Here is a 26,191-nt window from a genome sequence, read left to right on the forward strand (position 1 = left end):
GATTGAGCTCATTGCTCTCCCGACTCAGCAGGGAGTCTGTTTCTCCCTCTACAACTGCTACTCCCCATGATGGTTGCTCATTCATATCCCCCCTCCCCAAATAAATTAAATCTTTATGGGGGGGGGGGGAAAGGAAAAGGTTAGCTGAGCCAATGCCTTCACTTGGTAAATGAGAAAACTTAAAAGCTAAGTGGTTTAAGTTTATATGCCTAGTTGTTGATAGAGCTGAGCACAGAGTCCATTTTAGCTGATTCCAGATTCAGTGTGCTTTCCCTACTCAGCAGTTGTCTGTCCCTCACTAAGCTTGGCCTTTAAGGGAGGCTCTGACATGTTCTGGTCAGGGGAGCAATAGACCCCAGTTGTCCCCAGCCCTGCAGCTCACTGGTGAGCTTACCTTGGCAAGTTCCCATCCCCTTGGAGCCTTGACCCTGGTGATGGTACCCATGTCAGATTGGCTCTTCAGGGGATTAAATGATATAATGCTCAAAAGCTCATTTTTTTCCCCCCAGAGATCCTGACTTACTGTAAGCCTTCAGTAAGTGACTATATGCTTATGTAAGTTAACTCTTTTAGAAATTACTCTATTAATAAACATTTGTTGTAAAAAATCATAATGTGCAGATTAGCATAAAAAAGAAAATGAAAAGCACCCGTAACACCATCATCCGGAGATAAGCTCACCTTTCTTACAGATTTTTCTCATTGAGTTTTGATTGCATTTACTATCTGAAAAATACAGCATGAAATTCTATATGTTAGTGATCCATTAGAGCCAAACACTCACATTAATCATGAGAGAAGAGGCCACGACAGTACCCGATCATTATTCTTTCCGAAGAGTAGAATGTTACTACAAAGGTATGCCAGTCGTACATAAATTTGTGCATATGGATTTTAAACCTCCTACTAGTTTTTGCTATGATTTTATTACTTCTTTGCCCTCTTTAAATGCTAACTTGAGCTGTATATGTATCAACCCGTGGTTTGTTTTTTTTTCTGAAATATAACGAATTGTCCATTGTACAGACCTTGGAAGTAAGTGTGGTCTACATGAGTTGTTTTGGGACTTTGTTTGGACTCACGTGCTCATGGTTAAGCTGCAAAACCTTCTCAGATCAAAGAAGTTTAAATCATTGGGAGGAGGCATATTAAAGGTTAATTTTATATCTCCTTATTCCAGAAAGGTGATTTGTAGGTCTCTCTGCATGGAACATGTGGTAATGTTCCAAAGTTCTAGCCTGGCTGGGGTTTTTTTCTGTTTTTCTTGCCTCTTCACTTTGTGGCCTGAGGATAGTGTGCTAAAAAGATGGGTTCTGGGAAAGGAGTTTTGCCTTCAAATGGAAAACTGAGTCATGGTTTGGCTCCTCTGTTGATTATTGCGTGCGTGTTGCCATGAACTCAGGTGGTTTTCAGTGTGTAGATGTACTATGGTGATTTGCAGACTATTTGAAAACTATCCAGTTCTTTCCCTGGCAGAGGTCTTGAGGCAGGGCCCCCCAACCCCCAGGAGCTGGGCAGGGGTGGATGTGGACAGTGGGATGGTCCATAGTGCCTGCACCCAGGGCAAATACAAAATTCTGTCCCAGGGAGAGTGCCAAGGGTCGCGGTTGGAAAGTTGTGGCCAGAGGCATGGACATAGGAAGGCAAAAGGCCAGTGTAGGCCATGAGCATTCTAAGAAGCAGAGAAGACATGGTAAGAATAATTTGAACTAGAAGACCTTCTAGAGCAGGAAGGCACTGGGCTCCTTGTAGGGTCCACCTTTCTTGGGGGTTTGCTTTGCAGGGTGGGGCGGGGGGGGGGCAGTTGGACTCATTAAATGGCCCTAGGTAAATCAGGCAGAAAACAAAATTAAGGATTAGGAAGTTGAATTACTAGCCTTAAGCAAGACTTTCCCTGAGTGTTATTAATGACACTCTTATTTAGGAAAATGTTGCTCATTTGTGGGCTGTTTGTTTCAGTACTTGGAGTTATTGCCAGTACTGGCTTTCTTCCAATCTTGGTAATCCTCTGAGGTTTCAGGAAAAAAAATGGTTTGTTTTCCCACCCCCTTCCCATGGGGAAATTGGTTTATGTGTAATTTAATTATTTTGTTAGCCAGTCATCCTGTCACTGTGTACAAAAACAGCAACCTTAAAAACCACCATCTTCATTCAGTGTCAGAGATGTTCATAATTGCTTTTTCCTCCATTATAAGTGAATATATAACAGGAAGATTTCTTGCTAAAAAGCTAAAATGTACTGACTCTGTTTTCTTGATCAGCAATGCCCTTGAAGCCTTGCAAAGTATTATCCAGTGATTTAGAGTAACAAGAACTGAGTTAAATGATCACTTTCAAAGAGGAATTAAAGTCCTGAGTATTCTGTAGGGAAGTCCAATTTTAGAAGATCCCCTTGGACAGTATTTTCATCTGAGTGAATTTTGGGAGGTTCTTTTGAGGCCAGAAGAGCAAGGAGGGAATGTACTTTTGTCAATATCTCATCTCGCTCATGTCTCTCCGTTTGATGGACTTTCTTTATGCACGGTCTTGTTTCATCTCTCCCGATTAGGCTATTTGTGGGGAAATTCTTTATCCTGACATGTGGCTGTGAACACGTCGTTACTTAATTTAGTGTGAGGCTGACTTCAGATCTGTACCCTGCTTGCTCCTCCTCATCTGTTTTGTGTGGGGTTGAAGGTCTCAGAATGTTTCTAGCCCATCGGAAGCCTTCATGTTATAAATATGCCTTACAGCAACATTTTATTTAGCCCATTTGCAAGAATTTAATTGGAAGTAGATAATTCACGCTGGCCTGAGATTCCAAGGTGCAGATGTTTGCACTGCTGCTGGGACCAGCTGAGGCTTCATCTGCTTGTAGGCTGCTTTTCCACTGGTTTTCCCTCATTTCTCACATGTGTGGAGCCCCAGATATTGCTTCTCACCGTGATACTGCTGCAAGGGCTTCGTAATTAGGCACAGCCATCCAAGACAAGTCAGTATTTTCGTTTTTTATGAGTAGAAACCATTTCAGCTTTCCTCCTGGGGAGTCCTTTTGAGTCTCTGAAGTCATTCACAAATATGGTAAAGTCTAATTTTACTCCACCAGAAAAAAATGAGAGAGAGAGAGAGAGAATATTGGTCTTTTCCTATCTAGGGATTCTGCCCTCCCCCAAGCTTTGCTGCCCTCCACTTATTGCTTTCCCATCATTTTGCACAGGCGGATGACTTTATGCAAATCACACAGTTATTTTGGTCATAGTCAAAATTACCTGGCATTAAGCGCAATTTCCAGATGAGGGAAACTGCTGTGTGTGTTTGAAAACGCACCCCAAGCTGATGGGCAAACCATCTCGACGGAATCCGTGTCCCTGGCGGAGGCGGCCGTGGCCCTCCAAGGCTGTCCCCCTTCCACATGCTCTGTGTATTATCGTAGGCCCAGCTAGCCAGAGAAACAATGCAGAAGAAGATAGTTTCAGTGATCATTCATCAGCCACCTTTAATGATGTCCTCACCTATGTGTACCCGGGGGATATGGTAGTTTGGCATCATTGTATGGCCAGTTTTAACAAAGAGCCCAGCAATATTCGTCACTGCAGCTTTCTTCTTTCTTTTACTAGAAACTAGAAACTGTGATTTTTTTTTTTTTGCCTAATTTTGTTCAGTAACCTTTTTGAAGGAATTCCTGTAAAATTGGGCGGTTTTGCCCTTCCCCTCAACTCTTTAAACTTCTGTGCATTGACAGAACAATCTATCTTCTAGAGCGGCTCTTGCAAGATTGCTGAGGGTTTTTTTTTTTTTTTTCCTCCTTTTTCCTTTTATCTCTTTTCTGATAGTTTTTACCATCTTCTTCCTTGAGATGAGCTGGTGTGAAGTGAACAGCCAGAAAATGAGGGAAAGTCTTGATCAATTAGCCTTAAACGATCAGCTGCTTTCCTAATTCTGAGATGAATGAGGGAGCTCTGTAGCTCAAACGCCATGCAGTTTCCTTTCCAGACATGCTGCAGCAGATAACAGAGCATGTCTGTCCTTCCCTTCTCATTCTCCTGCAATCTCTGTCTTTTACCTTTTTGCTGGGAGGCCTCCCCCACCGCTCTCCATCTGGTGTAGACACATGAGGCTTACCGGATAAAGGAGTCTGCAGCAAGAAGTACTTTGAAGGACAGCTAGAAAGTGTAGCTGTGGACTCCTTGAGACCTTTGCTATGGTTGTTCCTCCTTGTGAGAGGTTCCCTGCATCTATGCTGCTCACTGAAAGCATGAAAGCCTAATAGCAGGAACAAGCCCTTAAATGTAGTGGTATTGTGTGCTGGGAATGGTACTTGGCGCTTAGTACGGACATTATATGGTTTACAGATGAACCAGCAGACTTAGTGTCTCTTGTGTATTTTTCAGGTTGAAAATTGGTGTCCTCATTTACCTTGGAGAGCCAAAAATCCCTATGAAGAAGCTGATCATAATTCATTGGTGAGTGATTTTTGGAAACTAGGCTTGTGATTTGGTTGTATGCCAAGGGATACCTTCGGATTTGGCTAGACAGGCCCACTATAACCTGAAATCACGGTAAACAGAAGAACTTCTCTCGGCAAGCCTGTGGAAATTTGGAGGCTCGAATCAGTTCACCAGTAGTATCTGTTTCTCAAGCAATTCTCTGGGTGGGGGGTGGGGGGGGTCCTGAGTGACAGGCTCCTGAGAGGAATGAGACCTGGTGCCAGACATGGAGGCGCACTCAGCGATCTCATGAGCGTGATGGGTGAAAGTCGTGACCACACCCGCATAGAAGCTGAACTATAGGCCAATGGGAATGAATGAGAAAGCAGTGATCTCAGCCTGCAGGGGTTAGGAGAGTTTGCAAAGAGATGATGATACTGGAGCTGAATTTCAAATGATGAGTGAGTTCACAGTAGATGAAGGAGAGGAGAAAGATGTGTCTGATGTGCAGGGGGAAAGGTGCCTGTACCAGAGTTTGGTGTTTTCAGGGAGTAGAGCACAGTCCAGTGGGCAAGGCCGTAGGGTATCGGATGAGCTTTGGTGGAAGATGAGATGGGAAGGATCAGTAGGAACCATGAAAGGTTTTCTGTGCCACACTAAAAGCTCGTGTCTTTATTCTTTAGACCAAGGGTCAGCAGCCCTTTTCTGTAAAAGGCCAGAGAGTGAATATTTTCATCTTCCCAGGCCAGGCCATAAGGTCTCTGTTGGAACTGCTCAGTTCTGACCTTGAGCGCAGAGGGCAGCTATAGACAGGATGTAAATGAGCAGGTATGGCCATGTTTTTGCAGAACTTTCTGTACCAAAACAGGCACGTGGAGGATCTGACTCCTCCGGCCACAGTGTGCTGATCCATGCTGTAGGCCGTGGGAATCTTGGGAGAAGGTTGGGTTAAGGAGGGATCAGGTGAGTGTTGAGAACAAAGCATGTGACTGTTGGGGGATGGAGTTAGCATGTTCTTGATGTTACGAAAAATAAATAGGTATGCTGCTGTTTTTCTGTTATTCTGATCACTGGTTGTACTCAGCCACATTAGAAAAGTGTTCTTCCTGGCTTTTAAATTATTCTGGCCTGGGTTTTAAATTCTGTTGAGCTACAGTAGGAAAATGGTATTGCTGGCTTTTAAATTCCTTAGAAAATAATGAGCTTTTGTTTGTTTGAGATTGGGACAAAACTGGAAGATGAGCATTTATTTCCCTGCTTAACTCTGTGGGCAGATGAAGGCTTTTTGGCAAACTACACAATGCGAAACAGCCTGTTAAGAACTGACTTTACTTTTCCAGGAGTCTGCTGCCTTGCAGTAGATCCAAGTGGCAATAAATTCGGGTGCAGAGAATTTCAAGGTACATCGAGCATACTCATTGCAAAAAAAAAAAAAAAAAATGCATTTTAATGTAACTCTGGGCTTTGTGGTAACTGTGCTGGGCCTTTCTCAATTTCTCATTTTTTAATGATGTCCCATACAACAGATGAGCAGCCAGGGGCCTTTACTTTAATTTGCAGTCCTGAGGCCTTGAAGTAAAGCTCTGCAGCAGACAGGCCTCACTTCGGAAGCCCTGTATTTAATTGACTAGCTCTTTCAAGTTTTCAAATGTCACATCGTGACAACCATTCTGCCTTCTGACTTTTTATCTTCTGTTCATTTTTATTAAATTTCTGTTTCTAGGCGGAAATTCGTACGGATTTTAATATTCTCTACAGCATGATGAAAAAGCATGAAGAATTCCGGTGGATGAGACTCCGGATCCGGCGAATGGCTGATGCGTGGATCCAAGCTATCAAGTCCCTGGCAGAAAAGCAGAATCTTGAAAAGAGAAAGCGGAAGAAAGTGAGTTTCTGAGGAATTCAGTTCGGTTAGATGCCAGTTTTCTTTTAAAATACGATTTTGCTTGGAAACAAGACTAAGAGAAATGTCATGTCTGAAATGATACTCCCTCAGGGTGAATCTGCTCAGTCTCTTGTACAGCCTTTTTTGGGCTTTACTTCCCCCCCGTGACAGTAATCCTGCTTAGCAGGGACCGGCACACACGCTTCTCCGGTGAAGCCAAGCAGGGTATCTGCCTGTGAGAGTTTCCTTTGAACCGCCCTGATGCCCTATCCCCGTGGCATCGGGGAACCTAACCCTCTTGGCTTTACCCAAGACAGCCTTGGAGAGCTTGTTGTCACATCATCGTGGCAATCTCCTGGTCATGCTGTTTGTCACTTCTGGGCTTTGGGCAACTGCTGAGTTCCATTGCTGCTATGTTGAGTTGGTGCTTCTTTTTGTATTCTTGAGGGAGAGATACTATCAATTAAACTGGAGCCGATCTGTTTGAACTTCAAGGGGATTTGCTTAGAAAACTTCTGGGAATAACCCTGAGCATGAAACATTTTATACCCTATAAGGTAGAGGTTAAATAGCCTTGGCTTTAGAGTAACTGTTTGGTTGAAAAACAACAGAACAAATTACACAGTCTTTAGTGTACCCACATCTAAAAATTAATTTTAAAAGACTTTGGTGTTCCTAATTGGACTACTTTGATATTCTCAAAAAAAAAAAAGGAAATGGGGAGGATGAGCTTGCAAAACCCCAAGTCACAGTTCAGTGGTTCCATTTTTGCTAAATCTCTTGAGTTTATGAGACAGCAGGTCCAAATGCTCAGGCCCAAGATAGTCCTCTGTAGAAGAGTATGAGGTCAAAAGTCCAGGTGGGCTGTAAGAAGAAATACAGTACTTTTACAGAATGCTATGCAATAATCTTTAGGATATATTGTTGGGTCAATAAATAAGATATGGAGAACAGTGAACATTATTTTTAAAAGGAAGAGAGAATTTATATATACACTCAAACACACATACACACACACGTATACATAAAGATATGGGCCTGTACACACACATGATGTATATATAATATACATTTATGCTTGCTCATGTTTTTTAAAAATAGGATAGACCATGAAATTAAAAATAAAGGAGATGGTTGCATAACATTGTGGATGTACTTAATGCCACTGTACACTTAATAATGATTAAAATATTAAATTTTACGTTAATCACAATAAAAAGAGTCAAATATGGGGAAAGAGGAAATAGCGTGGAGACAACAGGTGTAGAAACTATACTTATGTAAATATATCTTTCTCTGTAGCTTTGATACTAGAGTCACTTGACATAGTATAAAATAAAGTTGAATTGCAAAAAAATTATCTAAAAATTACAAAGAAAATAAAACATGAACTGACTACATATCCAGTTTTACAGTCAACACACAAAGAACTGTTCTTAGAGACTAGAACACAGACTTTTCAGCATTTCTGATGGTATATCCCAAAGGAGAAAAAAATGGCCAAATATCTTGAGAAGTTTTACTGAGTTTTCCTAAGTTTACATGTAGTAGGTGGTGGTGTAGATATTCTCATTCTGAATCCCTTCTGCGTATTGGAATAAAGCAAAGTACTTATGTTAGTATCCTCAAGAAGTGGGATTTTCCATCTGGGAGAGAAAAAATAACATATGTAAGATGGATAATGTTATGCAAAGTTACTGTAATCCTGAGTTTGAATGGGAAGTACCAGTGTGAATTTATGATTTGTTCTATCCTGGAGGGGAAATAAATTTCCAGCTATGTCCACTGAAAAGGGCTACAGACAGTGATTAACTAGAGTCCCCTTAAGCACCAGACCTTGATCTTTAGATGCTATTTCCACTCAATGGTATAAGAGGTTCTTGGAAAAATGGTTGGTTAAGGTCTTAGAAGTTGTACATGTTGAGCTGCAAACATATGTCATAGTGGAGAGCAAAGGCACTGTCAAATACTACTAGAATCCTGTCAGAAGAACTTAGAAGCCAACTTGAACAGCCTCCCATTGGCAAGATGGGACAATTTGATAATCCATAAGGATAACTTCTATCTGTGACTGTGTAAAAGCCTCATTGATGGTCATTGGAGTAGGCTAATGAACAAATTTGTTATTTAGAAAACTGATAAATAAAGGGCAAGAGTCAAATATTTGCCAGGCTTTTTCTCTATAAACCGTACTTCAGCAAAGCCAAGTAATTGATGGGGGTGGGGGGGTAGTTTCTCTTTGTAGAAGCATTCCAGCTTATAAAAGCAGAAGGAATAATAAAATATCACCATTTTGTAACTCCTGATGGGTGAAGGCCTCTATTTAGTGATTATCCATAGCTCCCAACATCACCAGAGATCCTAGACATTGTTCCCACTAGGGAAAGGAAGCGTACAGCGCCGCCTATGACGTAGCATTGCCAAAAACATCAAATATGAACTGAATCATGCCTGTGGATCTAATCACTAGTTTACTATAAATACAAGGGGTAGAAGAATCTGTTACACAATCAGCAAAACCCGAAGTGGGAGAGACTCTACTGGAAATACAACCTCGGACAAATGTCTTTTTGTGTCTTGGACAAATAAAACTCTCCCCAATCCCAAAGGATGGGGCTAAAGAAGCCTAAGAAATAAATGAGACACTTAGACTTAACACACTTTATTTGACTTCTGCCTGGAACAACTACACTTGGAGGAGGCGTAAACACTAACTGGATAGTGAATGATATTAAGGAATGAATAACTGTTTTAGGGGCAAAAGTGATGTTATGCTTGTGTTTTTTAACTGAAGGTCTGTTTCTTTTAGAGATACAAACTGAACTATTTGCAGATGGAAGGATATGATCTCTCGGATTTGCTTCAACATCAGCTAGAGGGGTTGGGAGAAAATGAGGGGTGTACTTTAAGATTGGTCCTGAGTTAATAATTGTGAAATTTATGTGCCTTGGAATCGACTGTGCTACCATGTCTGATTTTGGATATGTTTGAAATTTTTTGCATTAAAACCTTAAAAATATTCCAGCTGTGGGGAAGACACACACAGTATTGTTAAATGATATTTTATTGCCTTTGCTTACTTGCCTTTAAATCTGATTTCCCAAATGTATCCTGCTTTCTAAAAAGAGACTGTCTATCTGTCATGTTCATAGCCATAACAGGGTGTGGTAGTGACTCTGTTTGCTTCCATTTCTTTGTACCTTCTGGAAAAATCTAGGCCAGGTTGAGGTTACGTTAGAACATAAACATCACTTTAGATTTGGTTGATTGCTTTTGGTGTGTTACTGTGTGGAGTTTGTACTTGGTTCAGTGGGAATCAATATATGCCTCTCCTTTGTTTTTTTCTGTTTTTTTTCAGGTCCTCGTTCACCTGGGACTCCTGACTAAGGAATCTGGATTTAAGATAGCAGAGACAGCTTTCAGTGGTGGCCCTCTCGGTGAATTAGTTCAGTGGAGTGATTTAATTACATCTCTGTACTTACTGGGCCATGACATTAGGATTTCAGCTTCACTGGCTGAGCTCAAGGAGTAAGGAGATTACTTTTCAATTTTAAAATCAGAATACAAAAAAGAAATTGTAAACTCTTAAAGCCCTCTATTAGTGTGTAATTTCTTGTGGAGGAAAATGAAAGTGATAATTCACTAAACAGGAGATAAGAAGATTATTTTCAGGAGCTAAATACATACACTGTGAAAAGGATAATATGTTTTCATTGTAGCTGCAGGCTCCAGAGGCTTCATAAATGAATGCCAGAAATTTCAAACTAAGGAGCTTATTCTTTGCTATTACAGGTGCTTCCAACATGTGCAGCACAAAACATTATTGACTTTCCTGATTCCCTGTCTCCTGCTGAAATTCATACCCTTCCCTACTCAACTGCAAGCCTCCCAAATCTTAAAACAGGGCAAGTTCCTATTTATAATTTAATTTGGATAGAATGAGTTTCTTGAAAGCCCTGATCCAATCCTCTTTCGGTAAAGCCAGTTTTCTAGCCCGAGTCTGTTAACTCTACCTGGCTTTTCTGTTTCCCTGAAATCTGCTTCCGGTTCTAACCCTCTCGTAATCTCCTATAGATTGACACAGCTGGCTAGGCAGGAATGCTCTGCACCCCTTCACTCCTTTTGGATAACTGCCCATAGAGACTTTGTTCCCAGCAGCCAAGTGTTCATGTTGCCATACGGCAAACGTTCCAGAAGAAATACCTCGAGTGAACATTCTAGAGATAGAAGGGTGTTTAAAACAAAATATGTCCCCTCCAACCCATCCCCCGCTCTTACTTTCCTGTCCAAGACATTGATGCCCAGAGACTTGTGTTAGGGGCCAAGGTCTACAGAGCTGATAAGTGGCAGTGTTGAGATGAAAGCAGTAATATCAACTGTCATTTTTTAAACGGTTTCTATGTGCTAAAACTGTGATCAGGGCATTAGTTACAGCAAGAGTGTCAGCAATTAGGATAACCACAGCATAGATGGAGCTATGAACACCTAACATTTGGTGAGCACCTACCGTTCGTCGGACACTGCACATTTTACATACTGTTTACACAAACTCGGAAGTAAGTTCTGTTGCTCCCTGCATTTTAACGATGAGGAAACTGAGTTGCTTAAGAATATGTAGAAAACGTGCAAGAGTTCTGTTTCGGACCTCAAAGCCTGTGTTCTTGACCACTGTACTAGATGGCTCTTTTTGGATCTAGATAAATCCGAGGTCTTCTGAACCCCTAAACACTGCCCGTGTCCCTTCAGCACGCTGCCCCCTGCTTGCTTTAAAACACACTGTGTACATAGCCTGTGAAGTCGAGGCATCCACACATTTAGCAGTCATTCTCTCAGTGCTTTCTGGGCACTGGTTCTTGGTACAGGATAGACAGAGATGACCAGCATGCATTCAAGGAAATGCCAATCTTCTGGTAATTACAGCTAATGCATTGCATAATAATTACACTAATTGCAATGTGATTAGTAGTAATTGAAGCATGACTGCTAGAATGTAAGCCAAGGGAGTACAGAAACAGTGATTGTTGCACACTGTGGTGTGTGTGGCACCTAGAATAGTGCCTAGCACCCAGTGGGTGCTTGTGACTTGGGACTGAGCAAACCAGTGAAGGGATGAATCCAGGAACGAGTGAGTAGGTGAATAAGTGGAAAACTGTGGGAACTCTAGGGAGGGGTGCTCCCTAGGGAGGTCAGAAAAGGCATATTAAGGGACTACCAGGCAGAGACTTAACATGTTGGTCAAGATGTCTATGGAGTGCTTTGAGTACTGGTAAGAGAGCCAGATCTGTTTTATTTAAGAACACAGTTATGGAAGCCGCAGAGGGCAGAACATGCCTGCACATTACCATCATGGGGGATCTTTGTGGCCTCCCAGTGCCCAGATCATATGCCAGACTAATTAAATCACAACCTTCGAGAATAGGACACAGGACACACTAAGTATCTCAATGACTCTGGATAATTCCAGTATGCAGACCAGTGTGGGAACCACCAAAAACAAGGTCGACCAAGGGTCCACACACCTGGCACTGTGGGCTGGATGCAGTCTTCTGTGTGTTTTTGTTACAAAACTCGCACAGGAACATAGCCACACCCATTATGGATGAATTGCTGTGACTGCTTTTGTTCTCCAAGGGCAGAGTTGTGTAGTTGAGGCAGAGGACATGTGGCCTGCAAAGGTGAAAGTATTTACTATCTGGCCCTGTGTAGAAATACTTTCAAATTCTTGGGAAGGAATTGGTTGTACAGAACCTGGTATTTTCTGAGGGTCAAGCGAGCTGAGGAGCAGGGTACCTAAAGGAGTGGCAGCACGGAGTTGTGGAACAGAGTCCTGTTTCTAGGACTCGTCCTTCAAAGGGGGATAGCCAGAATTTGGTGAAGGATGGTTATGGAGTGCAGGCAAGGATAAGCGGCATCAGTGAGTACCGATTTCTGGGTGAGCGGCAGTGTGGTTCGGTGAGCAGTTTTTACTCCCACACATGAAGTTGGCATACAATCACATATGTCGGCTCTCTCTGGGTGCAGGGGTGGGGTTGTACGGATGGGTGAGGAGAGGTGGATGGAAGGAAGGGTAGTGCCCGTTATATAATAGAGTCTAGTCAGAAGGAAAATTTGACATAGAAAAAATTAGGAAACCACACAAGACTGTATAGAATTCTGTATTGTAGCAGCTAGAAATTGAAGACCTTTAGGAGGTCAGTAGGGTAACGAGAGCAGTTTCTGTGAGAGGAAGCAGTAGCCCCTCAGTATCTGTGACACATGAGGCACTTTTCTTTTTAAAATCTCATTTAAGCACCTGAAGAATCTCTGACAGGTTGCTTTCTTACTATCTTTTCTGTCACAAATCCTGTTTTGTGGGAAGGTTGCTTTTGTTGTTGTTGTTTCTTAGGAGGAAAGACCAGAGAGATTAGTGACTTGTCTAAGATCTCACAGCAGCTAGTGGAGGTAGATAGACCGATTCAGACCCAGGTCTTCCTAGGCTTCAAAGTGTGTGTGCATGCATGCGTGTGCACACGTGTGAGCCACCATTTACTTGTGCCAGACTCTGAAGCAGGACTCTGGATAGGCCTTGATGGGTGGGCAGAATCTGGATAGGCAGCAGATTGGGACAGACCATGCCCTCCTCCCCGACAACATTCTTGGGATGTTTGCCTATTAATGTTGCTAAGTGTCATATCTTGAAATAAATTATTGTGTTTGTTTTTTTTTTTTTTTTCCTTTCTTCCCTCTCTCCTGTCCCTCTTTCTAGGATAATGAAGAAGGTTGTAGGAAACCGGTCTGGCTGCCCAACTGTAGGAGACAGGATCGTTGAGCTCATTTATATTGATATCGTAGGACTTGCTCAATTCAAGAAAACTCTTGGGCCATCCTGGGTTCACTACCAGTAAGTCCTACTTGCTGTCCTAAGTTAATTGGGTATTTGGTCTTTTGGTTTTTTGTTTTTGGGTTTTTTTTTCTTTTTTCTTTTTTCTTTTCCTTGAATGGCGGAGCATGGTTACAGGCAGAAATGCTTATCAAATATTAGCTTTTGGACTGTGTGGAGTAGGTTCCTCATTCCTAATTGAAATTCACATTCTCCCCCAGTGATTTTTACTTTCAAAGGCTATTCATTATTTTCATTGATTTCTTTTAGGAATAGAAAATAAGTGGCCACCCACCTCTTTACCTTTCTTAATACTCCTCATTCCTCTCTGTGTCCCTACACCAGTCTCATTTGTTTAAGTAACAATTTGGACAAAATGTGGAAAATGTCATTTCTCATGTTGCTCAGGTTTGAGATGATGACTCATTTCTCTTCCCTTTTCCCTCCTGAGTTGTCATTTTTGGAAGAGAAAGCTGTGAATACCTTGTTTGAATGCTGGGGTCTTGCACTTTTTAAGTCAAGCCCCATGCTGAGAATGACCCAGGTGCATGCCTTTATCATGTTGGAGAAGAACTCGTTTCCCTCAGAATGGGTTTGGGACTGTGATTTAGTATTTGAAATGATTTTACATGGTACACAAGCATGGCATTAAATAACAGTGAATTATATAATGAGTTTATTAACCTTTCAGTTTTCCTCCAATCTTTCTAAAAAGGCTTAGTCCTCCAACACATCTTGTAACACTTACATGCATTTTTTTTTAAAGATTTTTTTTTTTTAATTCATTTGACACAGAGAGATCACAAGTAGGCAGAGAGGCAGGCAGAGAGAGAGAGAGGAGGAAGCAGGCTCCCCGCGGAGCAGAGAACCCAACGCGGGACTCGATCCCAGGACCCTGAGACCATGACCCGATCCGAAGGCAGCAGCTCAACCCACTGAGCCACCCAGGCGCCCCCTTACATGCATTTTTAACAAGATGAGGGTAGCTGTCAGTTTGGGCCTTCAGACAAAGTATCCAGCTTGAATTTAATAATAATTTTTAAAGAAGAAAAATATGCTATTTTTGGTTATATTCCCCTTCCTAGAGTTGGCACTGGCTTTCATTTATGGCCTCTAAGTTTCCAGTAAATGTAAGTAAACATATTTTATCTAATGGTGGCAGTGGTACATAAATTTGGGTAAAAATCCTGAAGTTAGTACCAACCTGACTACCTGATGGTAAATGTTGACCTACAATTTGAACCAAGTTCCTAAAAAGAACACTAGGAAAATCTTTCAATTAGCATGACTTAGAAATCTTTCCATGTGTTTCTTTTCTGTTGCTATTGGGTAAACAGATGTTTTGATGTGTTCTTCTACCTTGACCCCATAATTGAACCCTTAATGACTTGAACTAGGTCCATTTCAGATTCGTTTATAGTTTAATATTATTTATAAACTTTAATCTCCAAGCCGATGTCAGATTGCAAGTCCTGTAGTAGAAATTCAAAGGAAATTCAAAGTCAAAATATTAAGAAGATTCTCCAAAGCATAGTAGGGAAAACATCATTGTAGAATTTTCTTGCAGATTTCTTGCCTGTGACAATATTTCTTTTCTCACTGGCTGGTGCCATACTCAGGGACAGAGGGAAGGGATTGATTGAGAAGAGACTGTGCACTTTTCATTTCCTTTCAGATATACTTTCATCAAAAAGCAAAATAAAGGGGCACCTGAGTGGCTCAGTTGTTAAGCGTCTGCCTTCAGCTCAAGTCATGATCCCAGGGTCCTGGGATCGAGCCTGCTTCTCCCTCTCCCACTCCCCCTGCTTCTGTTCCCTCTCCCTCTGTGTCTTTCTTTGTCAAATACATAAGTAAAATCTTTAAAAATAAAATAAAATTAAAAAAAAAAAGCAAAATCTTGGTTTGGGCCAGGATTGCACTCTAACTTCTGCATCACATTATTCCTTTTTTGTTGTTTGTTTTTTCCTTGAAATCTTCATACATCACAAGCCATCACATTTGTTCTCAGTTATGTGGAAATAGCCGTCTTTCTTTTTGGTTAATAAGCCATGTAAGTAAACATTTTTTTTTTTCCTTTTTAGCTACAGCATTAAAGAAGGAAAGAAAGGCAGAGCTGTTGTTCTCTGGCATTTAGCAAAAGGCAGGCACCTGATACAAAAGGACAGAGGCGTCACGGGCATCCCTAGACTTACATATCCTCCCCATTAAGAAGGACTGTTGGAAAAAAAAAAAAAAAAAGAAGGACTGTTGGGATGGAAAAATGTCCTCAGTGGTAGTGTTCTAGTCAATTAAAAAGGATGATTTCATTATTAAAATGGTCACCACTGGTTAGTATTTGATTCTCGTTGGATGAAAAGGCACCATCTCAAAGGAATTTTATGGAAGGGGTGTAGTATCTCTCTTGCCTTTCTTTCATAAATCAAACACATTAGTGATACTGGCTAGCAGAGGTCTATCAGGACTCTAGGCCTGCAGTCTTTGTGGTGTGATGAAGTTAAGATTTCCTCCAAAGACTAAGCAGATCCTCTAGAAAGTTCTTAGCCATTTCTTTCCCTTTTGAAGATGAGACACTCTCAGAACTCTCTGAATTCATTTTGGTTGATGGTACATGGTAGGAACTCCATTATATGTAAATGGAATTTATATCTGGTCTTCCTTTTAGGAGCAAAACCTTGATTCCTGTTGATCTTGGAAACATATTTGTAAATTCTTTCCAATTTATGTAGGAACCAAAAAAAATTCAGTTAAACATCTGTTCCGTGCCTACATGCAGCTAGTATACCATTCAGGACTATAAAACTCATACCCATTTTGCTTTCTGTGAAGTCTTTGCTGAGTATTGAGGACACACAAGGAAGTGAGGTGCACATAGCATGAGATATACCATGTTTTATATCCAACTCCAAAGTGGAAAGTAGGTCCTGGCAAGGAAGTCGTCCATCTTACAGTAGTGTGGCTTAGAGCAAAAAGAATGTTCCAGGAGTCATTTAGCATGGCCATAGTGATTCCTGTGAGAAGGAGGCCAGCTGCCTTGGGCAGCAAGGCAGATATCTTCTTAAGTCATCGGTCTGTCCCTGATGCTTCAGACACACAAAGACTTTAGAGGAACTGCATAAATATTAACAACACAAATCCAGTTCCAAACACACAGCTGTAGAATGTGATTGAAGGAAGAAAGCTATTATGTTAAACCTCTTCTGCCATGAGCAGAGATCCACCCCCTGCCTCTGGTTTACAAAACAAACCCAGGCCCACTAAAAAATAGACCAGTCGCAAACCAACGCTTAAGTAGGAGGATATAGAATTCCAAGGTTCTCAGACATTCGATCTTTCATGCTCTAGCTTTCCTCTGGGAAGAAGTCCTGCATCACGTAACACAGTATCAAAGTCCGGGCATACAGACATTAGGCTCCCACCAGGCATCTTGACTCATCAGGGATTATCTTATTATCTAAACTTAAGATAAAACCAATAAAACTCCAAAGTTAAAAATAAAATAACACGCCAAAGCTAGAGAGGCGTATACCTTGTCAGAGTAGATTGCAAATGTGGAGAAGTAGCCAAAGCCTTCAAGACAAAGGTTTCCTAGGATGAGGGTGGCCTGTTGGTCCCTGCAGTGCCTGCACAGAGCCTATAATCTTTGAGGCTCAGCCCCACCTGTGGGTGTGTGTCCCTCTCCCTCCTTCTGCTCTGCAATCCCTACATTCTCTGAATGCTGCCATCTTTCTCAGAAGATGATGGCTCCAACCAGTGGCTTTTGTGTCTTATTTTAAAATACAAGTTAAAGAGTTAATTATAATATAGGAGATTTTTATATAAGTTTTTAATGCAAACTTTGACACTGAAAAATATCTAAGTTGGGGAATGACAGTGTTCTGTTAAGAGAAAAGGAATGCCCCAAACTACTCGGAGACCAGGGGAAAGACACGTGGGTCAGTTCCTTGGCTCCCCAGCTTTCTTTTTCCTGGACTCTGGGCACCCATTTCCTTCCACCTGTTGGTTTTCAGGCTGATGATGCAATCTTGGTGCTAATTGTGAAAACTGTCAGTGTGATGATAGCATGTTCCTTGCCCACCACACAGGAATCCAAAATAAGGAAACACTTTCTGTGGTCAGCTTGCGTTTGCTCCCATCCTCTTTATTTTCCTCCCTTTCTTGTCTAGACCAAGAGTGGTGATCTCAGGGGCGCCTGGGTGGCTCAGTGGGTTGAGCCTCTGCCTTTGGCTCGGGTCATGATCTCAGGGTCCTGGGATCCAGCCCCACATTGGGCTCTCTGCTCGGCAGGGAGCCTGCTTCCCTTCCTCTCTCTCTCTGCCTGCTTCTCTGCCTCCTTGTGATCTCTCTCTGTCAAATAAATTTAAATAAAAATTAAAAGAAAAAATGAAAACAAAAAAGAGTGGTGATCTCAGATGAGAAAAACCTCACACTAAAATGGCAATTTGCTATTGATTTTTCTGGAAAATCCAATCTGGTGTTTGCATTTTATTTTTCTGAATCACACATTGATGTAAAAAAAAGTAAAAAAAAAAAAAAAAAAGAAATCTTGAGAGAACGCTTTCATCATAGTGGGAAAATGAAGGAAGAAACTGGGTCTGATGTTTACAACTCACTTGCCATTATCTGATTGTAAAATGTAGGCTTTAATATTTATTCGCTTTTATGCTCATTGGCCCAGTAAGAGCCATTCAGAAGCATTGCTGAGGTATAACCACAGAAAACAGAGCTATTTTTATTGGCCAGGCATAAGCTAAATTTACATCAGTGGTTTGAGAATCAGTGATGAATTGAAAGAATGAGTTAATTAATGGAGGAGGTTTCAGCGTTGATTCCGGTTTCAGCATTGATTCTTGCAATTGGTCGTTTCTTTTCGACTCTAAAGCAGTGATCGACAGGTTCTCTCTCTGTAAAGAGCCATGTAGTAAATATTTTAGGCTTCTCTGGCCATATGGTCTCCGCGGCAACTGCTGAAGTTCTCTGTCACTGAATGGAAGCAGCCATAGACCCAAGTAAACAATTAGACGTGGCTGTGTTGAAATAAAACCTCATTTCTGAACCCTCAAATTTGAATTTCATCTAATTTTCATGTCACAAAATATCCCTTTCAAAAAATTTGAACTTAAAGATCATTCTTAGTTCACAAGCCTTGCAGAAATGGGAGGTAAACCAGATTTGGCTGACCCAGTTCGAAGACTTTGTTGGAAGAGCCAAATGAAACATCTTCAGTTTTACTCCTGGCTCTGGGAGAAAGCAGTAATGTCCCAGTGCTGTCTAGTATATAAAAATCAACACTGCCTTGTCAGTGGGATTCTAAACTCTACCTAAAATTCAATACTCTTATTAATTGACAAAAATGGTAAGTGACTGTGGAAAGAGCTAAGGCAGGCCGTATGCCTTATAGAGAGTAAGACCACCATCTTCGTTTGTTCGGGCTGCTATAAGAAAATGCCACAGTCTGGGTGGCTTAGAAACATTTATTGCTCATGGTTCTGAAGACTGAAGGGCCAGGTTAGAGAGCCGGCGTGCTGAAGGAGAGTGAGGCTCTCTTTCTTCCAGGTCTCAGACTTCTCACTTTGTCCTCACCTGTTGGAAGGGGCGAGGGAGTTCTGTGGGCTCTCTCGCTCTCTCTCTTTTAATTATTTTAGAAAGAGATCAGGAGCTGGAGGGGCACTGGGAGAGGGAGAGAGAGAATCCCAGGCAGACTCCCTGCTGAGTGTGGAGCCTCATGTGGGGCTTGATCCCACATCCCTGAGATCATGTCCTGAACCGAAATCAAGAGTTGGACACTTAACTGACTGTGCCATCCAGGCGGTCCTGTGGGGTCACCTTTTATAAGACTACTAAACCCATTCATGAGCTAATCACCTTTATAACCTTATATCACCCCCCAGAGCCCCATTTCCTAGTACCATCACCTTTGGGGGTTAGGATTTCAACCTAAGAATTTGGGAGGGGAATACAAATTTTCAGACCATGGCCACTTCTAAGAACCTTAATTCTTTGTTTATTCAGCAACTCTTCATTAGGCACCACCGTATATACTCTGCCCTAGCTCAGGGCACAGCGGTGAACGTGGCAGTCTACGATGCCAGCTCTCATGGGACTTTATATTTTGCTGTTATTTGAGAGATCTTCTGTGACTTGTCAGCTAATCTGTAGCAAAATGTTTCTGTGTGTGATGGCTCAGAAGTCACACATAAGATGTTTGGTATATATATATATATTCCACAGTCTCTCACTTCCCACCCACTCGTGTTTCTGATGAAAACTATTTGTCCATTTTTGGTAGTCCCTGCAGGAGGGGTTAGAGCTTTTTGCCTTTTTATTTTGAAGATTTTATTTATTTAGTAGAGACAGAGCCTGAGTGGGGCAGGGGTGGTGGTCTGCAGAGGGAGAGGGAGAAGCAGGCTTCTGCTCAGGGGCTGGATCCCAGGACCCCAGGATCATGCCCCCAGCCAAGGACAGACGCTTAACTGACTGAGCCACCCAGGTACCCCGAACTTTTACCTTTTGAGCTTTGGGGTCAAAAGTTGCAGTTTTATTCATGTTGCTTTTTCCTTTCAGGTGCATGCTCCGAGTCCTGGATTCATTTGGTACCGAGCCAGAGTTTAACCATGCTAACTATGCCCAGTCCAAAGGCCACAAGACACCCTGGGGCAAATGGAATCTAAATCCGCAGCAGTTTTATACCATGTTCCGTGAGTATTCACACTTTACCTCTGCTTTCCAGAATGCCACCGAAGATAAACGGGAAAAGAAACTATTTTGGGTTGTGATTCTCAGGCCTTTTAGCTGTAGAAACGTGTGCTGTGGAACCTTTCCCTGAGGAATAACTGATTTTGTTGTTGTTTAATTGGCATTGAAAGGCCATGTGAGCACTTTGTGAAAAGCCTTAGAAATGTTCTTGAGGGGAAAAAAACGTTCCAGATGAAGTATCACTAAAATGCATTTGGGCAAGGACTCTGGGTGGATTCTGGCTTGGCAGGCACTAAACTAAACGTTTCATTCCGCATAGATGCTGCGTGGGGTCCACCTGATGACTGATGAGCAGTGAGGTCTTTCATGTAGATAGATTAAAAAAAAAAAAAACCTTAATTATTTAAGCATCAACCCTTACAAAGAAAAAGGTCAGTTTTGTTTTGTTTTGTTTTGTTTTAAATAAAACTATGTTAGACTCTGTTCCGTATTTAATCAGCTTCTCAATTACTGGCACCAGAATGAAATCTCACTTGCTCTGGCTCAGAAGGTGTCATTGATGCCAACAGCAGTGACAGTTTCAGGAGGTGTTGTAGCGAACACTTCCAAAATGATGAACTGGCCACAGTGGTAGGTGCTTCACATTTTTCTGTTTCCGTCGTGTTCCCTTTCCTACATTGACCATTTCTTACCGCTGCTCTCAGTGTACCGCCTCAAGCCTCATTTCATTGATGATTAGCTGAGGCCTGTGAAGAAAGCTTCTAAATTGGGTAGTGATCATGCCCAAAATAAACTTCGAGTTGAAGTCTGCATGTCTCGGTGGGTGAGGTGAAGTCCTTCTCTGGAAGTGTCACACGCGTTGAACATGACTTCCTTGGGATGCTCAGAGTGGAGAATTCCCGTTCCAAAGCTGTCAGAGTAATTGTAATCCAGAGATTTTCATCCTAGAATCAGTGTCTGAGATGTGAGTCTGTTTCCTTTGTTAAGACCCAAGGGACCCACGGCCTACTTCTTCCCTGTGTGGTTGCCTCTCCCCCTTGTGTGCAGTCACGTAAAGACAAATCTGTTCTCAGGTTCACTAAACATAACAAAGAACACATTGGACTTAATCCTGGCACGTGACGTATGAGACAGTAGAATTAAGAAGGGTTAGGGCATTTGGAGGGTGCGGATGTAAGAATCAGCTCACGGTCAAGTGTTCAGTGTTCTTTTCAGCTCAGAAGGATTTGCAAGGCATGTTATATGCGTGGCAGACATTATTACTGTTCCTAGAGCTCTATCATCCTGCTATTGCAAGCCATCCTGGGGGCACAGTTTAGGGGACAGAATACTATGTGGTGAGTTGGGTGACAGATGGCTGGTCAGCGTGGTATGAGGTATGATTGGAGTTGGCCTTTGGTTTGGCTTTATTCTATGACTTTTGAGGGGCTGAGGTGAGGTGGTACAGAACAATGCAAGAAGTAACCTGTGCATTGCATCACATGGAAAATGTTAGGCATTTCTAAAATGGCCAGATTAGCCCAAATGATATGCTGAGTAGATGTCATCTACAAGATGGTGTTGTTGCCTTGTGTCCAGGGAATAGAAATAGGAAGTGTTTCCAGAAAGTATAAAGTTCTCTTCCAGAATCTCGAAATTCAGAGTCCTAAAAACCAGTTTTGTTCTCCATGAATGGAAGATTTCAGCAGTATTGGTTAACTTTGTTGAAAGAAAGCCATTGGTTAAAATGTAACTAAAGATGAAGACATAGATTAATTCCTGTTAACCTGGGAAGGGGATAAATTTCCTAACTGACTCAGAATTCAGCAGTAATCAGGAGAGAAAATTGAAACATTTGCCTGCCTGAAAAAAAAAAAAAAAGGAGAGGAACCTGTATGGCAAAAACATAAGCAAGTTCTATCTTGATGGGTTGGTATCATATATATATATCCTTTATATATAAAGAGCTTCTAAAAACTGAAGGAAAAGTTCCATAATCCAACAGGAAAATGGGCAAAGGTCCATTACTCATTCCAAGGAAAAAGAAGCTTATTGCAACAAGGATTTGGAAACACATTACCCTCACTCACCATGAAGAGAAATGCATACTTTAACTGCACCAAGATACCATGTCCCAAACATCAGGCTCAGCAGGATCCAGAACTTGGTAGCATAGGTGTTCCAGTGGTGAGGATCCGTCCATCTTTTCCTGCCCTACTAGTGACAATGCAGCATGGTCCTGAGTTGGGGAGCGTATTTGTCACAATGTAGCAAAACTATAAGCACAGTTTCCCTGTGACTGAGCAGGTCATATCTAAGAGTCTCTCCCAAAGATAAGTGAGCAGAAATAAAAAATGGTGTATGCACAGGTCATTTGTTGTGACACTGTTCAAAATAGGCAAAGAGTAGAAATAACCCAGATGTTCATACTAGGGGACTGAGTGAATAACTTGGTCCCCTGAGAGAGGGGGCTGCTGTGAAACTGGAAGGAGCAATAAGGACGGTCCCCACTGCTCTGAGGCAATGCCCGGGAGACAGAGAAGTAATGAAGCTAGCATGCAGGGCAGCTGGTCAACTTGTTTCCTTCTGTGTAAGAAGGCAATGTGTGCGTATGTTAGCGTATATGAATTTGCCTGTATTTTTAAAAGAGATAAGGTAAGGAAAAATAGCAAGCCAATGAAAGTGACTTCCCCTGAAGGAAAGGCGTGCAGGACCAGGGACAGAAAGTAGGTATCTCTTTAATGTACCTTATTTTGACTTGGGAACCATGTAAATGTTTCATGTGATTTTAAATAAGAAAAAGTAAGAAAGAATTCACTAACAACTGAAAACAGATTGAAAAAATAAAACATGTCTAGTGTTCTATCAGATTAGTGTGAATGTCCCACACAGAGAAAATAATTACTTCAAGTGACTTTAAAACTCTGTCTTCGGACCATATATTTACTGGGGGGAAATATTTACATTGTTATTTGAAACTGTTAGAGGTATACTGTAGGAGCCCAGATTTTCAGTATCCAAAAAGGTGGGTAGTAGTTAAAGAATTTAAGACTAAATCATCTCTAGCTAGTATTGGAAATACCAATATCAATTTACTTTTCTCTTTAAAAGGGGAATATTTCCTAGCTCTCTTCTTAGAAAAGGATCCAAAGTAAAGATAGTCCAGTTGCAAGGAGTATCCTTGGCCCTCAGATTGGAAACCTTTTAAATACCTCTTCTACTGGGATGGTGGGGTGGTTCAGTCAGTTAAGTTTCTGCCTTCAGCTCAGGTCATGATCCCAGGGTCCTGGAATTGAGTCCCACATCAGCCTCCTTGCTCGGCAGGGAGTCTGCTTCTCCCTCTGCCTGCTGCTCCCCCTGCGTGTACTCTCTCACATACAAATAAATAAATAAAATAAGTTTTATTTTATTTATTTTTTTTATTAAATTAAAAATAAATGCCTTTCCTTCAATAAGGAGCTTCCTGTTCAAATCAATACTGATTCCAGGTCTAGGGCAGGAAACATTCACAAGGGGACCCCTTGACATGCCAGAAAGCAAGGAAGCTAAGGAAGACCACGGGGGTGGGGTCAGAAGGCCGTAGGAACCAAAGACCAGGTAGCTGGAGAATCGGAAAGAAAAGTAGCTACAGTGGATTGCATTCAAACCAGTGATGGATACTCCATGAGTCCAGGATGAACCTCGCAAGAGAGAAGACCACAGAGTCCATTGATTCCCCTTCTCAAGTTGCTTGGACACCACGTCATTACTCTGAAGAATAAAGAGAATGAATCCAGCTTTGATCTTGCCTTTATATGGCAAGCTATATTTGAAGGTAATCAAAAAGTTGATGAAAGAAATTTGTTAATCACGAAGAAATCACAGCTAATAAATGCCAAAGGAATGCAGAAGGAGAAAATCAGCATTTTAATACACGAGGGAGACACTGGGATAAGGCAGGGATTATCTGTGGTTGGAACAGCCTTCATGTTGTAAGTTGATGGAAAGCTTTCTCATGAATGGTTCTGCCTTAACTGGAGAAAATGTGGACATCCAGAGAGCAGTTAAGCAGTTCAAGACCTTTGTATTTTGTATTTTGATGTGTTCAGGCTGACAGATTGGCACAAAGCAGTGACTCCCAAAGCCTGTCCACAGAGAACTAGGGTGCCCCCCAAGAGGGGGTCCTTTCCTACCCATGTGACAAAACGGTGGGCCTGGACTAACCCAGTCAATCCCACAGGATCTTCCATTCCCTCACCCTTCCAGTAACTGGCTATTCCAGAGACCTGAAGGGGAAGATCATTGGTTTGAGTGTAAGAAGGAAGTGTCAACTTATATTTATGCACTGTTGTTTTTTTTCCTAAACACAGCATATTTACCAGTGTTTACTATGTGGATTGATAGTAACCATCATATCATTGGTGTGTATACGCACACCTGTATTACCCAGTTGTAGTGGATTGTGTGCCGATGCAGTGCAAAATGAAAAGCGCAGATCCCCAGGAATGGAATGTTGTGCTCGGAGAACTCTGTTGTCTTCCAGGCCAGCTGTCATCTGACCAGATTTAGCAGTGTTCAGGCATGTGTGAAGTGCAGAGAGAGGATGGGGAAGCCAGTCAGAAAGGGCCGAGCTGGAAGACAAAGAGAAAAACGCACCATTGCCAACGCATCTCTAGGAGCATGAGGTTGTCCTGACCAGAGCATGTTTGCACTTAAATATTCAGAGTGGAACACTTCTCACCATAAACCTGCTTCTGTTTCTTCTCTAACTCCTCTCCTCACTAAGTTGATAGACTTTCTCTCAGTTGGAAAACGTGATTTTTCTTCATTGTTTTGCTCCAGATCTCAGAATTTCACTGCAGCTGTCCTCTGTGTATATTCTGTTTGCATTCTGGCATTTTTGTGTCAGCCGAGACCATTCTGATGCCTCCCTAAGTGCTTCCATAGGGACCACCCGAGTGGTCAGACAATGCTCAGTCTGTTTGCCTACAACTTCTGAGTGATGACTTTTTTCCAAGAAGCCGTAAAGTCTGGGGGCTCCTTCCTCATGGCAAGCCCTCGCTCCTACACTCACCTCTTGTCCACACTCCCACAGCCTGTGGGCTAGGCACTGAGGCCTTCCCTTGGCACTAGAGCCAGCTCTTAAAAGCTCAGCTTGGACTGAGCTATCCCTGCTCAAAGACTGCTGTGCCTTCCCTTTGCCCTCCTCCACAGTGTCCCACTCCAGACCCCTCCCCAGCTGCTTCCCCAGCCTGGCCAGACAGCCTGCTGGTCTCTGCAGGTGCCTGCTGGTGCCTCCCCACTCTTGCTTCCTTCAAGTCACCCTGATGGCAAAATTGCCTTTTTTTTTTTCTTTAAGACTTTATTTAAAAGACTTTCTCTATCTTTTGAATCAAATTGAAGAGAAATATTAACCCTACCACAAAACAGAAACCTCCCCCACCTATGGAAAAGGGCCCCCATACTTTAGTATAAACATTATCATAGTTTTCACAGCTGTATTTTTACATAGTTGTAAGTACATAATAGAATTCTGGATCTCCTTATTTTTTTTTTCCTTCACTTCATAGATAATTTTTTTCAAGGTTCTTTTAAACCATGATTTCCTAGGAGGTTTTGTGGTCCATCGAGTGACTAGCTCCTAATTTGTTCCTGTTTTTTCCTGTTGACAAGTAACCACTGCTTTTTCTGGGCTTGACAGGGTCTTGGCTTGACCCTCCAATTAGGCATTATTTCCATCGGCAACCTTCAGTCTTTCTTTTTCTAAACTCCTGAAGGTGATCTGTCTGATTTTTCTCACTGGCCAACAAGGTGCATCCTACCTTGGTAAAAGGCAGGACATCTGCCTGTACCATTTATAAGAGAAAACAAAGCCAGAAGTGGACGACTCGCTCCCGGAGTTAGCCTGTATTTGGATAGCTCTGATTCCCTGCACCACACCCATTCACAGCTTCCTCTGGCTCATGTAAAGACAGCGGTGTTGAGAGGTCTATACGTGACTGTGTTTGTCCCTCCCACTCACTGGAGGCTCTGGCCAAACGCACCAGCAGCAGAGATAACCAGACTCCTTCCCCTGAGCTCAGGCCGGGGTGGTCCCAGAATTTGGTTGACATCCCGTCATTGGAAGGTTTCAAGAACATTCAGCAGCTTGCGGAAACTCCTCACTGTTCATTTCACTGTCAGAGAACGTTGCCTGTCCTCTACGCAGAGTCCATTCGTATTGGTTTAATTCATTAGTGAACTAATTTTTTGAGGACCCGCAGCACTTGGGCTATCATTCACCATCTGAAGACACCCAACGGTTCACCTTCTGGGTGCCCGCCTTCTGCACTTTGAGTCGAGGGCTGGGGAGGTTCCAGCATTTCTCGGTACATGTGGACACGGGGGACA

At 42.2% G+C, this 26,191-nt stretch overlaps 1 protein-coding gene across 5 annotated transcripts in view; it reads left to right on the forward strand.

Moving 5' to 3' along the window:
• MGAT5 (alpha-1,6-mannosylglycoprotein 6-beta-N-acetylglucosaminyltransferase) overlaps nucleotides 1-26,191 on the forward strand; it is a 337,363-nt gene that overhangs the window by 206,399 nt on the left and 104,773 nt on the right. For all 5 annotated transcript variants that reach the window (XM_082689322.1, XM_082689323.1, XM_082689324.1 and 2 more), the window contains 5 exons: nucleotides 4,371-4,442; nucleotides 6,130-6,291; nucleotides 9,650-9,819; nucleotides 13,037-13,171; nucleotides 19,712-19,845. In XM_082689322.1, coding sequence (XP_082545448.1) covers nucleotides 4,371-4,442; nucleotides 6,130-6,291; nucleotides 9,650-9,819; nucleotides 13,037-13,171; nucleotides 19,712-19,845 — 673 coding nt within the window. The remainder of the gene's footprint in view (nucleotides 1-4,370; nucleotides 4,443-6,129; nucleotides 6,292-9,649; nucleotides 9,820-13,036; nucleotides 13,172-19,711; nucleotides 19,846-26,191) is intronic.

This window comes from Mustela nivalis, assembly GCF_964662115.1.
Source record: "Mustela nivalis genome assembly, chromosome: 11".
NCBI classification, from domain to species: Eukaryota; Metazoa; Chordata; class Mammalia; order Carnivora; family Mustelidae; genus Mustela; species Mustela nivalis.